The sequence below is a fragment of the Hypomesus nipponensis genome, chromosome 18, assembly GCF_054491055.1.
Source record: "Hypomesus nipponensis isolate SF chromosome 18, ASM5449105v1, whole genome shotgun sequence".
NCBI classification, from domain to species: Eukaryota; Metazoa; Chordata; class Actinopteri; order Osmeriformes; family Osmeridae; genus Hypomesus; species Hypomesus nipponensis.
In genome coordinates this window covers 20,165,281-20,180,822 of record NC_140378.1, presented here as the reverse complement: position 1 = coordinate 20,180,822, position 15,542 = coordinate 20,165,281, and the positions used below count along the sequence as shown (strand labels likewise).

The 15,542-nt window shown below is 49.1% G+C and overlaps 2 protein-coding genes across 2 annotated transcripts in view; one reads left to right on the top strand and one right to left on the bottom strand.

The window, feature by feature from the left end:
- The first annotated feature begins 1,995 nt into the window (after positions 1-1,995).
- On the top strand, positions 1,996-7,365 carry LOC146252636 (uncharacterized). Its single transcript, XM_084681142.1, has 2 exons — positions 1,996-4,200; positions 6,121-7,365. The coding sequence occupies exon 1, from the start codon at positions 2,754-2,756 to the stop codon at positions 3,426-3,428; it is 675 nt and encodes a 224-aa protein (XP_084537268.1). The 5' UTR covers positions 1,996-2,753; the 3' UTR covers positions 3,429-4,200; positions 6,121-7,365.
- A 3,147-nt stretch (positions 7,366-10,512) lies between these two features.
- hdac7a (histone deacetylase 7a) overlaps positions 10,513-15,542 on the bottom strand; it is a 28,461-nt gene continuing 23,431 nt past the window's right edge. Inside the window, exons 21-26 of the mRNA XM_084681112.1 lie at positions 15,205-15,302; positions 13,356-13,474; positions 12,899-13,032; positions 12,676-12,757; positions 12,226-12,364; positions 10,513-11,138 (exon numbers count right to left, since the gene is read on the bottom strand). Of these exons, the coding sequence (XP_084537238.1) occupies positions 11,096-11,138; positions 12,226-12,364; positions 12,676-12,757; positions 12,899-13,032; positions 13,356-13,474; positions 15,205-15,302 (615 nt within the window). The 3' untranslated portion in view covers positions 10,513-11,095. The remainder of the gene's footprint in view (positions 11,139-12,225; positions 12,365-12,675; positions 12,758-12,898; positions 13,033-13,355; positions 13,475-15,204; positions 15,303-15,542) is intronic.

Below are 15,542 nucleotides of genomic sequence, written 5' to 3'. Positions count from 1 at the left end.
TCCTGAGCAGGGCGATGTTACTGGGAACACGTGTGTGTGGTGTGAGGGCGTGTGTGTGTGTGTGTGTGTGTGAGGGTTGTGTGTGTGTGAGGGTGGGTGCACTGGCTGAAAAGGCTCTGTCATCATCTTAGACAAGCTGTACTAACTGAGTCTTCATGAAGTGCCCATTTACGAACCAATAATTAGAGGAAGGATTAAAGAATGGTAAACAAGTCAACAACTTCTGACGAGCATGTGCCAGATTCTGATCCAACAGGCCATTATGATGCAACAGATGTTCTAGAACTTTCTTCAAGTTCAAAACTGGCAGTTGGGAAACAATAGAATTTCCCACTAAACCTGCCTTAAACCAAGTCAGATGCTGAGAGTGGATTGTGCTTCACAGATGCAGCCTAACCAAATACCACTGTAGAACAATCGTCCCAAGAGAAAAAATATTATACTAAGTACGCTTGCAAAGTTCAAGTGCAAACATACTTACATAGGCCTTCATCATATTAAAGTTAAATATCAGTAAAAACAATTCTGATTGTGTAGAAAAAGATCAATGTAATGAAAATACATCAAGCTCATATTTAATACATTTAAATTAGGTATAATTTAAGTATATTAATTATGTATTTCAGTATCCTGTTTTCCTGCTTGGGATCCACTTTGCCATCGTGTAAGCTCTCAGAAGTTAAACACTTCTCTGAGCGGGAACGTCAACCATGTTGGAAGACATGCGCTGTGGGCGTTCCAGATGTTCTCTGTTCCTTCTTGATCTTCTATGTTCTATGTTCCATGACTTATGTTCTATGACCTACATTCTATTAACTATTTTTTATTCTTCTATGACCTCTGTTCTGTGTTCATGTTCCCTGTTCTATGACCTATGTTCTGTGTTCTATGACCTATGTTCTGTGTTCTATGACCTATGTTCCGTGATCTACAGTGTATGTTCTGATCCTGGCACCCAGGATGAAACGCCAGCCCTGAGGGATGAGCCTGGGTTCTTGTCTTCCTTCCCAGACTCTCCTCCTCGCTGAGCTAATGCTGCTATTAGACTTCACTGCCGTCCTCAGGAATGCCAGTTTCCCCTTGAAGCTGCCGTGCTCCAGTCAGAGTGCAGAGCCAAGGCCAGCCCAGTAAAACTAAACCGCTCTGAACATACAGCCTTTTTCTGCGGCTGCTCTGAAGCAGATAGACTGATCTGGTGAAAAAAAGCACACACTCAAAAAACAACAGCTCAGCGAAGCGTGGTTTCTGCTGATTGCAAATGGGTCCTTATAAGTATGGACGGTGAAAGATCAGAAGAATGAGACGTCCAGGTTTTGATTAGAACTTTCTGGGACGCGACTGTTAGGGTAGGGCTGCCCTGGTTCTGAGTGTCGTCCTATTGGCCGGTAAAGCAGTGAACGGGGGGGGTGATCGGGGGGGGGGGTGCTGCTGTATAAATCACAGACCCCCAAAGAATACATTTAAAGCTTCTTTTCTTTAAACCTTTTTTCTTCTCAACTGTTCCCCTTGTTTTTTTTTCCAAATCCAGGGGGAAATTGATGATAGTGTTGAGTTGTGGAGACGTAGGAGGGAGAGAGAGAAAGAGAGAGAGAGAGAGAGAGAGAGAGAGAGAGAGAGAGAGAGAGAGAGAGAGAGAGAGAGAGAGAGAGAGAGAGAGAGAGAGAGAGAGAGAGAGAGAGAGAGAGAGAGAGAGAGAGAGAGAGAGAGAGAGAGAGAGAGAGAGAGAGAGAGAGAGAGAGAGAGAGAGAGAGAGAGAGAGAGAGAGAGAGAGAGAGAGAGAGAGAGAGAGAGAGAGAGAGAGAGAGAGAGAGAGTAAAGATGAAGGGATGGAGAGACAGAGAGACAGAGAGACAGAGACATAGAGAGAGGGAGGGAGAAGGGATGAAGGGATGGAGAGAGAAGCAGGGAGGGAGGGGTGGGGAAAGGGGGAGGGGTGGTTAGCAACTTGTTTTGAAAGAAATCTGGAACCCATAAACTTGGACGACTTCTAAAAAAAAAAACATTAAAAAACGCCAGAAACACATCTGATTGGTTGGCCCACATGCCCCAGTCTCCGCCTTGTCGATTTCACCCTCCGCCAATCACCTCCGACTACTTCCTGTTATTCTTGACCTGGTCACGCCCGAGAACCACATCTGGACCAATCAGGGAACCAGATGGGAAGGAGATCTGTAGTTCCATCCTCCTCCTCCTGTTAAAAAGCCTCGCTGGTTGACCGTGGCTATAGATGGAGCTCAGAAACACGACGCAGACAGACAGACCAAACCAGCCCGCTGACATATCAATGGACTGGACTACATTTATGGACTACATTTCCTGTGCTGGAATCAGATGATCTGCCCATTGACTTCCTCTGCAGGCTGTACCTGGAGTGTTTACGGACAGGCTATGCTAAGCTAACACCCCACATCAGCTTAGACAGAAACCGGGAAAGAGTGACGAGAAGAGAGAGTGTCAAAAAGAGAGAGAGAGAGTAGAAGAGAGAGTGGCAAAGTGAAGATCCCAAGAAAGACAAGAATTTTGAGAAAGAGAGAGATAGAGAGAAACAGAAAGGCAGAGAGAGAAATCGATTCAGAGACATAGGGACTGAGACAGATAGACTGAGAAGAAGACAGATGCAAACAGAGACAGAGAGATAGAGAGACATTGAATTGAATAGAGAGACAGAAAGATAGAGAGAGACAGAGAGAGAGACAGAGAGAAACAGAGAGACAGAGTGAGAGACAGAAGGTAAGGTGTGGGACGTGGGGACCATGCGAGAGGAGACGACCAGCATCGACTTCCCCGAGGAGGGCGGGGCCACGTCCAGTGAGGAGGAGGAGCCGGAGAGACCGTCCAACACGTGCCCTGTCGTCGTGGCAACGGGGACCGCCATCTCCACCGTTGCCACGGCCTCCGTTGTCATCGCCCCCGTTCCCGCCACCGGAGCACGCAAACGAGTCACCGGCACCAGGAAGGCGGACGTTGCCGCGGCAACGCGCGACAAGGCGAAGACCCCCAAGTCCAAGGGGGCCTCTCTCCAGACCCAGGTCCCCTCTGGACCAAAGAGGCCCAAGAAGAGTCCCCCGTCCTTGGGTCCGGCCCCGGCCCTGCCCCTGGCGCTGTCTCCCGGAGGAACCACCCTGGAGGACCCGCAAGCCCAGCGCGTCATCGCTAACGTGCGCGAGCGCCAGAGGACCCAGTCTCTGAACGACGCCTTCGCCTCGCTGCGCAAGATCATCCCCACACTGCCCTCTGACAAGCTGAGCAAGATCCAGATCCTGAAGCTGGCCTCCAGGTACATCGACTTCCTGTACCAGGTGCTGGAGAGTGACCAGATGGACGCCAAGCTGGCCAGCTGCAACTACCTGGCCCACGAGAGACTGAGCTACGCCTTCTCCGTTTGGAGGATGGAGGGGGCCTGGTCCACGATGTCTGCTAGCCACTAGCCGTTAGCCTCCCTGGTCCTCCGTGTCTGCTAGCCGCTAGCATCCCTGGGGACGAGCATGTCCTCTTGTCCTTTTCTACTACCTACTAGCATTCATGGAGCGCCATTTCTACCATGTCTGTTAGCAGCTAGCTTTTGATCACTAGCTTTCCTGGTCTAAAATGTCACTAGCCATTAGCCTCCCTTGTTTAGCCATTGGCTATTAGCCTCAAGCTAATGCACAACCATCCAGGCCAAACAGTATGCTAGATTATTATTGTCTCTAGCCGCTAGCGACAAACATGGGACCATTTCTCCTTGCCACCAGCCAGTCACTAGCAGTCCACCAAAACTGGTAGCCATTAGCCTCAAGCCTCTTTGGTTTCCATGTCTGATAGCCACTAGCTATCAGTCTGCTAGCTATCAGATGTCTGATAGCCACTAGCCCCCAAGTCCTTTACCCCTGCTAACCACTCGCCAGTCGTAAATTCTGTTAGCAATTAGCCACTAGCCTCCTTGATCCTCCATGCCTGCTAACCACTAGCTCTCCTTATTAGCCACTAGGCTACTTGGTCTCACTTGTCTCCAGTCTTGTTACTTAGTCACCCTTCAACTCAAAGCACCCCTCAACTTTGCGCATCTGCCTACCCTAGCGCCCCCCTCCCTTCCCTTCCCTCACCTCCTCACCCTTGGTCAACTCCCCCAGTTCCCCCCAGGACACCCTGACCCCTGACCCCTGCTCTACGACCTGTCAGTCCAGGCTTCTTCTCGACCGCTCTCCTGCCCCGAATCAGGTACGTCTGTCCAGACTCAGCATTCCTTCATCATGCATCATCACCTTGTTTACATCTGAAACCTGTTTCTGTGTGTCCTCTTTCCTTGCACCTTTCAGTGAAGTGGTGAACAGGAGCCAGAGAGAGGAAACCTAGAAAGCAAAGCACTGAGAGAGATAGAGAGAGGGGGGGGGGGGAGACAGGGAGATACAGAGGGAGGGAGTGAGAGAAAGGGAAGAAGAGGGGGAGAGAGTAGAGAGAGAAGGAGGAATAGGGTGAGTGAGAGAGAAGGAAAGGGAGAGAGGGAGTAAGAGAGGGGTAGGGGTAGGGGGAGAGAGTAAAGGGTTATGATAAAAAAAAACTTTGATCACTTGGACGGAACCTCTGGATTAATCCAAACATTCAGCTTGGTATGCACAAAAACAGGCCATTCATATCTTTAAAAAAACAACCCTATTTTAAAGCTGCTGTCCTTTAATTTAAAAAAGAATTCTGCGTCTTTCCGACTGCAGCAGTGAGATAGACCGAGTTGGCAGTGTGCAAGAATAACAAACGTCCCCCTTAAAGTCATGTATCATACCACCATCAAAGGGAAGGTGACCGCTGCCATGGTCCAGTCCACAAACCGCCAGCGCTCGTGAACGAGGTGTCTGTGACTTGTCCGGCCCTCCCTGTCAGGCACGGGCATGCTCAGAACGAGCCGGTAAACGCAAAAAACCTATTAAATTATTATGTTTTCATTTAGTTTTATCCATAGCCACCCAGTTGGATTTGAACCAGCGATTTCTTGATCTACCATCAAGTACTCTAAATACTTAGAGCTCCTTGAAGAAATGACTGAGTCTTGGCATAGTTTATGATGACTCTGTTTACAGTTCACCATAGAAGGGTCATGTTTTGACGTCCCATAGAAGCGGGTGTTTAAATCCCTTGGTGTGACGGACCCTCAACTGTGATGTGACATCCTGGAGAAGGATGAATAGACACTAATCAAAAGTAGGCCTACATTTCCCCAATACGAATCAATATTATTATTTAATCATTATTATTTAACATGATTATATTGATTATTATGATCAACATGGTAATATTGTATTAATGTGCCCGATCTTAAATCTATATCAGTGAGCTATAGGTGGCCTGGCCACCCCTTCTCAACCCGGTGTTCCCAGTCCTACCCCGTGCGCCCGGTTTGAGCTATCTGTGTTCTGTCGCGCGAGTAAACGCTGCAGATTTGGAAGTAAAAGACGGGCGACGGGCTAGCGGTTGTTTTTGCGGCTGAAGGGGAAAACCAACATGTCCTCAGAAAGCTGCAAAGATGACGTGTACGATTGACGTTGTGTTTATAACCTGGCGGAAGGATACATTTAGCCTACTGTGCCTATAAAAAATATAGTATGAAGTATACTGTATCTGTAGTAAATCAATTCAAAGGATTTGTATTATGCAAGGGAAGGTTTATCACTATTCACGGAGCGGAATCGTGCAATCAAAACAGTTTTGTGGATATTTATAGCGTGTATAAATATGTAAATATATTAAATATGTGTGTAGGTAGGGTATATTTTATTATGTACAATATATAAAATACAAGTATATAAACAGTGTATGTTGCTACCACACTGGTGAGATCATCCTTGTTTCCTGAGTTTCCCAACCGTTGTCAAGAACCGATGTCTATGACTCATGCAAAGCCATATGTCTCTCTCTCACTCTTTCTCTGAGGTAATTTCAGTGTTCTGGGCACTCGATTGTTACACAGTTTAACATTATAGCGACTATGCTATGACAACTGCTGTGTCTGGTGCCAGTGACTGAGGGCTAAGCCTGGTCCTGGACAAGGTTCTGGAACAGTGTGAGGAGTGCTGACCTGCGGCTGATATCCAGAGCTGTTCCAGGACGTCCCCTGAAAGTGATTCCATGTTCCCTTTGTCTCCACAGCACCCGACACCAAGCTGAGGGGAGGGCTCCTGCTGGGGGTTTGATTACTTCCTGTGTCTCCATCTCTGTAACCGTAACTATGGAAACCTTCGGACTTTCACCTTCGACCCTTAGGCCTTTTCCGACGAGAGGACCTGGTGTTCTCTCCTTCCTAGACCCCCCACAGAGACAGGAAAAATGCAGGTGAAAAATCCCACGTATCAGCTTCAGACTGTGGGATGTCCTGTTTGGTGTTGTGGTTATAAGTTGGGCTCACCCGAGAGAGCAGTTCAGTCACCACTGGCTCCCACACACCTGTGTCTGTTCTGGGGTTCCCAATGTGCCAACACTCTGGAACCTTGGATGTCAGAAGCCTTTTGAACATCAACTCTGGAATCCTCTGGAATCTTCTGGAACATCTCAATGCTCCGGGTACAACATCAATGTGCATGCTGCATAAATGTTAAGTACAGGACTAATGGTTCCAAAGGAATACTGTCTCCAGTGTGGAGATCCTTAACCTGGGGCCCGAGGCATTCGCATCACCCACTCTGACGTGAGATGCCCCCCTCCCCCACACTCATAACGTCTCCCAAATCCCCTAAACTCCATCTGTGATTGATTGCTCTTGTCTAGCACAGTGGAGCCAAGCTCACTTGTTCCCAGAGAACAAACTAGACAGACTAAACCAATCACCAACAGAAAGGATTTCATAACGACTCAGGTCATTGACTCTGGGATAACTGCACTTTAGATCATGAGAGTTGAAACCAGTTTGGGATCGAAAACTGGCTTCCCCTGGCTTTATTATGAAAGTGACAGTGGAGAGAAACAGGAAATTTAGGAGAGTGAAGGGAGGACATGAAGGAAATGACCCAGGCTGGAATCGAACCGGAGCGCCTGTGTGAAAGCCTTACCCCCGCGGTACACGGGCTGGTGATCTGGTCAGCACCCCAAAAAACATTTACCGGCTGCAAATTGTGAGGAGTGGTGCTTCCATGGTCATTGTCCAAAGCTTGTAATAAATGTCCAACTAGGTGTTAACAAGCCTTACAAGGTACAAGCCTTTGCGAACAGGGACATACAAACAGCTTTGGAAGAAAAGTTGTGTTTGTGATGCACTTGTAGACTTCTTGATTAACCAGATGTTTTGACTGTGTGTGACTGCGTCTTTCCAGAATGCCTGAACGACAGTCCTGTTGTTGTTTTGTGTGTCTACGATGTCGTGTGTTCATCTGGGTCCTGAAATAAATACTAGAATCATTATTTCTGTTTCAGTTTAAAGTCATCACCCTCACACAGTTCTACAAAAGCATATCAAAAGGAGACTCTATAAAAGGTCAAAATGTTTCATTTAATTAAGACGAGTAAAACAGTAGAAAAAAACATGTTCGTTCTATACACACAGAGACAGGCCATAGGTAAAACAGATGAATAATATTGAAATATTAAAAGATTCAACGTTCATGTTTTGTTACTGGACCACAGTTAGAGATACCTTCTGCTGTACATTATCAAGGCACACGCGTGATGCCATTTGGTCTGAAGTATCTAGTTACAATGACTTACAGAAACAGAGCAATACTGAATTAAGGAATTAAGAGAAGTTTAAGTTTGTTAGGAGACAAAAGCACCGTGGCCAAACGTGATAAGGTTTTTTTTTCTTCCTTTTTTACAAAACAGTCTTGTACAGTATTGAACACACATACATACATACATACAGACTTCCTTCCTTGGTCTTCCAAACACACAGTCACTTGAAAGAGTAAGAATGCAGTTTGTTACTTCAATGTACTTCTATGAACAGTAGAAACTTGTTAGATGAGTCCGATAGGCTAACCTAGCCCAGAGTCCTGAAGGCAACACACACACACAGATACAGACACGCACACACATCTTAGCTGTCCACAGTGATTGGTGCAGAGTATACTAAAAACATACACAGGGCTATACGACTCCTTAGCAGTCACCACGGTTACTATAGGTCATAGGTCACACACAATAAAGGCTGTATCTACATCTACAAGGCTTTGATTCAACAGGTTGCAGGGACCTGGATGAGTTCAGCACAGTATTCAGAGGGCTGTCAAACAGACCCAAAGTCACTATCAACATATGAGCCCTTATACTTCATAGTGGAGGGAGTTGAAGGTCGTTTTCTCTTAAAGGTTCATGAAGGGAAATTAAGACACGCAAGTTCCAATGCTGCTCATAGACAACGTGGACACAGTTAACGTAGAAATATTCAACCTAGACACCGAAATCTGGATAAAGCAGTATACAAAATGGTCCCATCGCAGACAAACGATGCTGGTCATAGACAACATGGAGACAGGAGACACGCACACAGGTAACGTAGAAAAGGTCCACCTAGACTCAATGTAAAACATAACAAACAAAAAAAAGAATGTAGAAATAGTCAACATTGACAAAATCAACATAGAAAACAGGTAACACAGAAAAGTCAATGTACAAACAGCTAAAGTACAAACAGAACACAGGCACAATCAACACAAAGCAAAATCCACACTGGTCCCATTGCAGACAGAGTCAACCAATACATATTTCTTTGGGCGATCTTCGTTAAGTGCATCAAGTCCTTATAGTCATAACAGTAATCTGGTCCTCAAGGGTAGAAGCTGTGGAATGGCCGTGGTGGTCGTACAGAGCAGCTAACATACAGGAACACAGTAGCCTGAGACGGCTCTCTGTCTCTGCTTCAGTCTGAAGACTGGAAACCTTCACTAGTATTATATTGTAAATGTGAGAGTATTTCATATCCACCTCACAGCAATAACCTTTGTGTGTTTTGGTCTTCAGCATGTCACTAGCAATACATTGTGAAATGTGTGTGTTTGCATGTGTGTGTGTTTAATAGCTAAGACACTTGGATGTGGACGGCAAATGCTGTGCTAATCGTGACTGCATCTGTCCCAAAACACGTTTCAAAAAATATATTTACAAAAGCACTTTCTTCTGTAGAAATAGCCCTATTTGCGTCAATACAGGCTGAGCGTACAGGTCATTATTGACTGTAAGTGGACCAAAGAACACAGATTTAAATCCTGTTATCAAAGTCCAAAAAGATCATTAAATATCTAAAGCTTTTCTATTTCCCAGAGTTTAGGATTTCCTCATGGTTCACATTACAGAATAGACAGTGCAAAAACATGACGTGCTGGTTCTCTACAGACGAGACATCCATCACCATCCTTCTCCTCCTCCTTGTCTGTCGTCTTCTTCTTTAGTGGTTTTACTGAGTGTTAGTGACATCATCGACCAGGGTCCGGCTCCTCCAGGCCTCCCAGGAATGTTTAGCTTCGGCGGCGGCCAGGTGTTTACCCCCTCCAGGGTTTATCCTGGTCTGATCACGGGAGCGGCCATGTTGTGTCTGATCACGGGAGCGGCCATGTTGTGTCTGATCACGGGAGCGGCCATGTTGTGTCTGATCACGGGAGCGGCCATGTTGTGTCTGATCACGGGAGCGGCCATGTTGTGTCTGATCACGGGAGCGGCCATGTTGTGTCTGATCACGGGAGCGGCCATGTTGTGTCTGATCACGGGAGCGGCCATGTTGGTCTGATCACGGGAGCGGCCATGTTGTGTCTGATCACGGGAGCGGCCATGTTGTGTCTGATCACGGGAGCGGCCATGTTGTGTCTGATCACGGGAGCGGCCATGTTGTGTCTGATCACGGGAGCGGCCATGTTGTGTCTGATCACGGGAGCGGCCATGTTGTGTCTGATCACGGGAGCGGCCATGTTGTGTCTGATCACGGGAGCGGCCATGTTGTGTCTGATCACGGGAGCGGCCATGTTGTGTCTGATCACGGGAGCGGCCATGTTGTGTCTGATCACGGGAGCGGCCATGTTGTGTCTGATCACGGGAGCGGCCATGTTGTGTCTGATCACGGGAGCGGCCATGTTGTGTCTGATCACGGGAGCGGCCATGTTGTGTCTGATCACGGGAGCGGCCATGTTGTGTCTGATCACGGGAGCGGCCATGTTGTGTCTGATCACGGGAGCGGCCATGTTGTGTCTGATCACGGGAGCGGCCATGTTGTGTCTGATCACGGGAGCGGCCATGTTGTGTCTGATCACGGGAGCGGCCATGTTGTGTCTGATCACGGGAGCGGCCATGTTGTGTCTGATCACGGGAGCGGCCATGTTGTGTCTGATCACGGGAGCGGCCATGTTGTGTCTGGGTCTCGTCCTGTTGTCGACCCTTCCCGGTGCGTTTCCTTGGAGCGGAGCGCAGAAACGGAACACCGGGAGAACAGAAGAAGAAGGAAAAAAAAAGTGTCCGCTCTCACGTGCTCGTTGTCACGGTTACCCAACAAGGGCGTCCTTCGCCTGATTGGCTGCGCTCGGTCGTTGTGCCGCTGGTCACCGCATGAAAACTGAGATTCTCTGATCCTATTCTGATCTTCATACTTTAGCACTTTAATCTCCTTCACAAACAAATGTCCAAAGTATCTACAGTTCATAGCAGTAGATGTTTCACCACACACAAACACACACAGACACACACAAACACACACAGACACACACAGACACACACAGACACACACAAACACACACAACCACACACAGACACACACAACCACACACAGACACACACAAACACACACAACCACACACAGACACACACAACCACACACAACCACACACAAACACACACAGACACACACACAAACAAACACACACAGACACACACACACACAGACAGAACGGACATGAGACTGTTTAGCTTGGTCTGATGAGTACATGGGGAAGTGTGTAAGGTGTGTGTCTTGTCTGCATGTGTGTGTTGTACTGTAGAACTTTCTCTGAGGCACAGTGTGAGTATGTGTTGTGTGTGTGTATGTGTACACTGAGGGTTTTTAAGGCAGAGCTCCTCCCTCTCTGTAGTCATGTGACAGCACAGGAGCTGCAAGGCTATTGGTGGATAAGGACTTTGTGAATGTGAGGTCTGTGCGGTGATTGGTCAGTATATTCTACATGGTGTCCTCCTCGTGCTCCATTGGCTCGTCAGACAGGCTGGGGGCGGAGACAAGTGGAGACAGAGGGTTAGAGACGGCGGGGTAAACGGTCAGGTAACATTTCATTCAGAAAAGTCTAATTCAAAAGGTTTTCAGATGGTCTACAGAAGATTCATATACAATACTAGATATTTTTAGATCTATAAATGATTTACGTGACATAAGACAGTCTGTATTGTCATAGATCAAATGATGAACTATAAACTCGATACATTACTAGCAACCTAATCAACCTAATCAACCTAATCAACCTAATCATAACCAGTTTCTGCATGTCAGAAGATGTTTGAATGTCATATTTTCACAGAATATTAGGTTTTGTAGATGTTGACTTGACAGTTCCAGTGTGTGTCTAGAGCCTGCAGCTCCAGAGAGACAGACGGAGAGAGGGCCTGCAGCTCCAGAGAGACAGACGGAGAGAGGGCCTGCAGCTCCAGAGAGACAGACGGAGAGAGAGCCTGCAGCTCCAGAGAGACAGACAGAGAGAGAGCCTGCAGCTCCAGAGAGACAGACGGAGAGAGAGCCTGCAGCTCCAGAGAGACAGACGGAGAGAGGGCCTGCAGCTCCAGAGAGACAGACGGAGAGAGAGCCTGCAGCTCCAGAGGCTGCAGCTCCAGAGCCTGCAGCTCCAGAGCCTGCAGCTCCAGAGCCTGCAGCTCCAGAGATACAGACGGAGAGAGGGCCTGCAGCTCCAGAGATACAGACGGAGAGAGGGCCTGCAGCTCCAGAAAGACAGACAGAGAGAGGGCCTGCAGCTCCAGAGAGACAGACGGAGAGAGAGCCTGCAGCTCCAGAAAGACAGACAGAGAGAGGGCCTGCAGCTCCAGAGAGACAGACGGAGAGAGGGCCTGCAGCTCCAGAGATACAGACGGAGAGCCTGGAGGGTGTGGAGGCTTGTGGAAATTGTCAAGAATGTGTACTCGGGTGTTTTGCTTGTGTTACGTAATGTTTGGAGCTATGTGAACGATGCAGGAATGTGTGTGTGTGTGTGTCTGGAATGTGTGTGTGTGTCTGTGTGTAAGCATTCATGTAAGCAACTGTATGTGTGTGTCTATTAGTGTGTGTGTGTGTGTGTGTGTACGTACCTCTTGCTGGTGAGGACTCCTACAGAGAGAGAGGCCAGGGCGTTGACAGCATCAGTCTCCTCACACTCTGTCCTCTGAGCCCCCAGGAAGGACAGAGTCACACTGCTGCTGTAGGACCGCAGACACGGCCAGTACTGACCTGCACACACACACACACACACACACACATGGATGTAAGACAGAGAGAGAGAGAGGGAGAGAGAGAGGGGGGGGGGAGAAAGGGGGGAGAGAGAGAGGCAGAGTGAGAGAGAAAGGGGGGAGAGAGAGAGTGAGAGACAGAGACAGATAGAGAGAGAGAGAGAGAGAGAGAGAGGGGGGGGGGGGGAGAGAGAGAGAAAGGGGGGGGAGAGAGAAAGCGGGGGAGAGAGAGAGGCAGAGTGAGAGAGAGAAGGGAGAGAGTGAGAGAGAGAGAGGGGGGAGAGAGAGAGGTAGAGGAGTGTAGAGGTGTACCGTGGATCTGTAGGACTCTCTGGAGTGAGCAGACTCCATTAGGACTGGGCTTTTGGAGTAACACTACCTCTGACAGAGGCTCCTAGGAGAGGAAGAGGGGAGGAAGAGGATGAGAGGATGATGAGGGGAGAGGGATCACTACATGAGCTGCTTGTTCCCTAAGAACTCCAGCCCCACCCAGTCTCCCATCCCGCCCCCAGCAGGGTGTGGCATGCCCCCTCACCTCCACCCCCAGCAGGGCGCTGACGCAGGCCTCGGAGGCGTCACAGATGGCAGTGAGGTCGTGACCCCCCTCAAGGGCCAGCACCACCCGACCCCCAGCCAGCCCCATCAGCTGACGGGTCAGGAACCCAAAACCTGCCAGACACACACACACACACACACACGGTCAAAACCCTGCTCTGGACCCTCTACCTCCATGACTAGTGGGGGACATCAGTCATTTTGATCTCATCCAGTGTTTGCTGGTCTACACCGAGGAGAAGAGGAAGAGTAGAGGATGAGAAGAAAGAAAGAATGACTAGTTTAATCTAACAGGGAGTGTGAGTGAGATGAACCATGAACTCAACTCCATGGTGTTGTGATCAGGCATACATCAGGAAGTGTGTGTGATGTGTGTGTGTGTGTGTGATGGGCGTACATCAGGAAGTGTGTGTGATGTGTGTGTGTGATGGACGTACATCGGGGTGTGACCAGATACCCTCCCAGGGGTGCAGAGTGCCCTTCAGCAGCATCAAACCCAGACGACACCAGCACCATGTCAGGGGAGAACTCCTGCGCTATGGGCATCACCACCGTCCTGCAGGACACACACACACACACACGTTAGATTTCACTGTGTTGTTTACAGATTCCTCCAGCCCCTTCAACACACAAACACAAGCATTTAAACGATTCACGTACAGGCAGGACAGTCGACTGTAAGCTGGTGCTAGGCTGGGACAGAGGGACTATACTGGGTCCAGGACAGAGGGACTATACTGGGTCTAGGACAGAGGGACTATACTGGGTCTAGGACAGAGCGACTATACTGGGTCTAGGACAGAGGGACTATACTGGGTCTAGGACAGAGGGACTATACTGGGTCCAGGACAGAGCGACTATACTGGGTCTAGGACAGAGGGACTATACTGGGTCTAGGACAGAGCGACTATACTGGGTCTAGGACAGAGGGACTATACTGGGTCTAGGACAGAGGGACTATACTGGGTCTAGGACAGAGGGACTATACTGGGTCCAGGACAGAGGGACTATACTGGGTCTAGGACAGAGGGACTGTACTGGGTCTAGGACAGAGGGACTATACTGGGTCCAGGACAGAGGGACTATACTGGGTCCAGGACAGAGGGACTATACTGGGTCCAGGACAGAGGGACTATACTGGGTCCAGGACAGAGGGACTATACTGGGTCCAGGACAGAGGGACTATACTGGGTCCAGGACAGAGGGACTATACTGGGTCTAGGACAGAGGGACTGTACTGGGTCCAGGACAGAGGGACTATACTGGGTCTAGGACAGAGGGACTGTACTGGGTCTAGGACAGAGCGACTATACTGGGTCCAGGACAGAGGGACTATACTGGGTCCAGGACAGAGGGACTATACTGGGTCCAGGACAGAGGGACTATACTGGGTCTAGGACAGAGGGACTGTACTGGGTCTAGGACAGAGGGACTATACTGGGTCTAGGACAGAGGGGGTAGACTCTCTGGCTCGCCACAGTTCAAAGGCTCCATGGTGAAATCTGGTTCTAGTTAGGAGCTTGTCACTCTCCTCACAGCCCTGACACACACACACACACACACACACCCCATCTGGGATCCATTACCTCTCATTATCCTGACTGCAGATTCCTCTAGCCATACCCTGACACACACACACACACACACACACACACACACTAACACACGCACATTTACACACACAAGCATGGATGCAGACACACACCTACACACATGCGGTTGAAGACGCACAAGCAGGAATACATGCAGACACACACCCATAGAAGCATACACAAGCATAAACACACAGACTCTACATACCTCCCCCACTCCCACACACACACACCTCACCGCAAAAAAACAATCCCACCTCCCTTGTAGACCAATAAACCGCCCCCCCTCCTCTCCCCCCCTCCTCCGAGCAGTTACAGACTGGGAGAGGGGGAACCCATTAAGATCAATCAGAGAGAGAGGGAGGAGAAGAGAGAGAAGAGGGAGGGAGAGGAGGGGGAGGGAGGGAGGGAGGGAGGGAGGAGGAGGGAGGGAGAGAGAGAGAGGAGGAAAGGAAGGAGGAGGGAGGGAGGGGAGGATGTGGGGTGTGTCTGTGTGTGTTGTTGCAAGTGTATGTGTGTGTGTGTGTGTGGCGTTCCTCATGTACTGTACGTGTGTGTGGTCACCTCTCTTAATAAGGGGAAATGGTTGAGGTTAACTTACTGTTTGATACAGCCTGGAGACGTTTCATGTAACACTGAGGGCCAAACACACACCAGGTGCTGCAGAATGTGTGTGTGTGTATGTGTGTGCTACCTGAAGGCGGCCAGGTATTCTGCGTCTCCCATGGGGGGCTCCAGTCCTCCGGTCCAGGCCACGTTCACGTTGAAGCCCTCCCCTGCTCCAGAGCCCACCTGCACACACACACACACACACACACACACACCAGGGTCACAGGTCACATGATAACCAGGGAGTCTGTGTCTCATTCACAGTCCCTCTCCCCCTCTCCCGCTCTCTGTCTCTCTCTGTTTCGCTCTCTCTCTCTGTTTCGCTCTCTCTCCGTCTCTCTCTCTCTCTGTCTCTATGTCTCTCTCTCCGTCTCTATGTCTCTCTCTCTGTCTCTCTCTCTGTCTCTATGTCTCTCTCTCCGT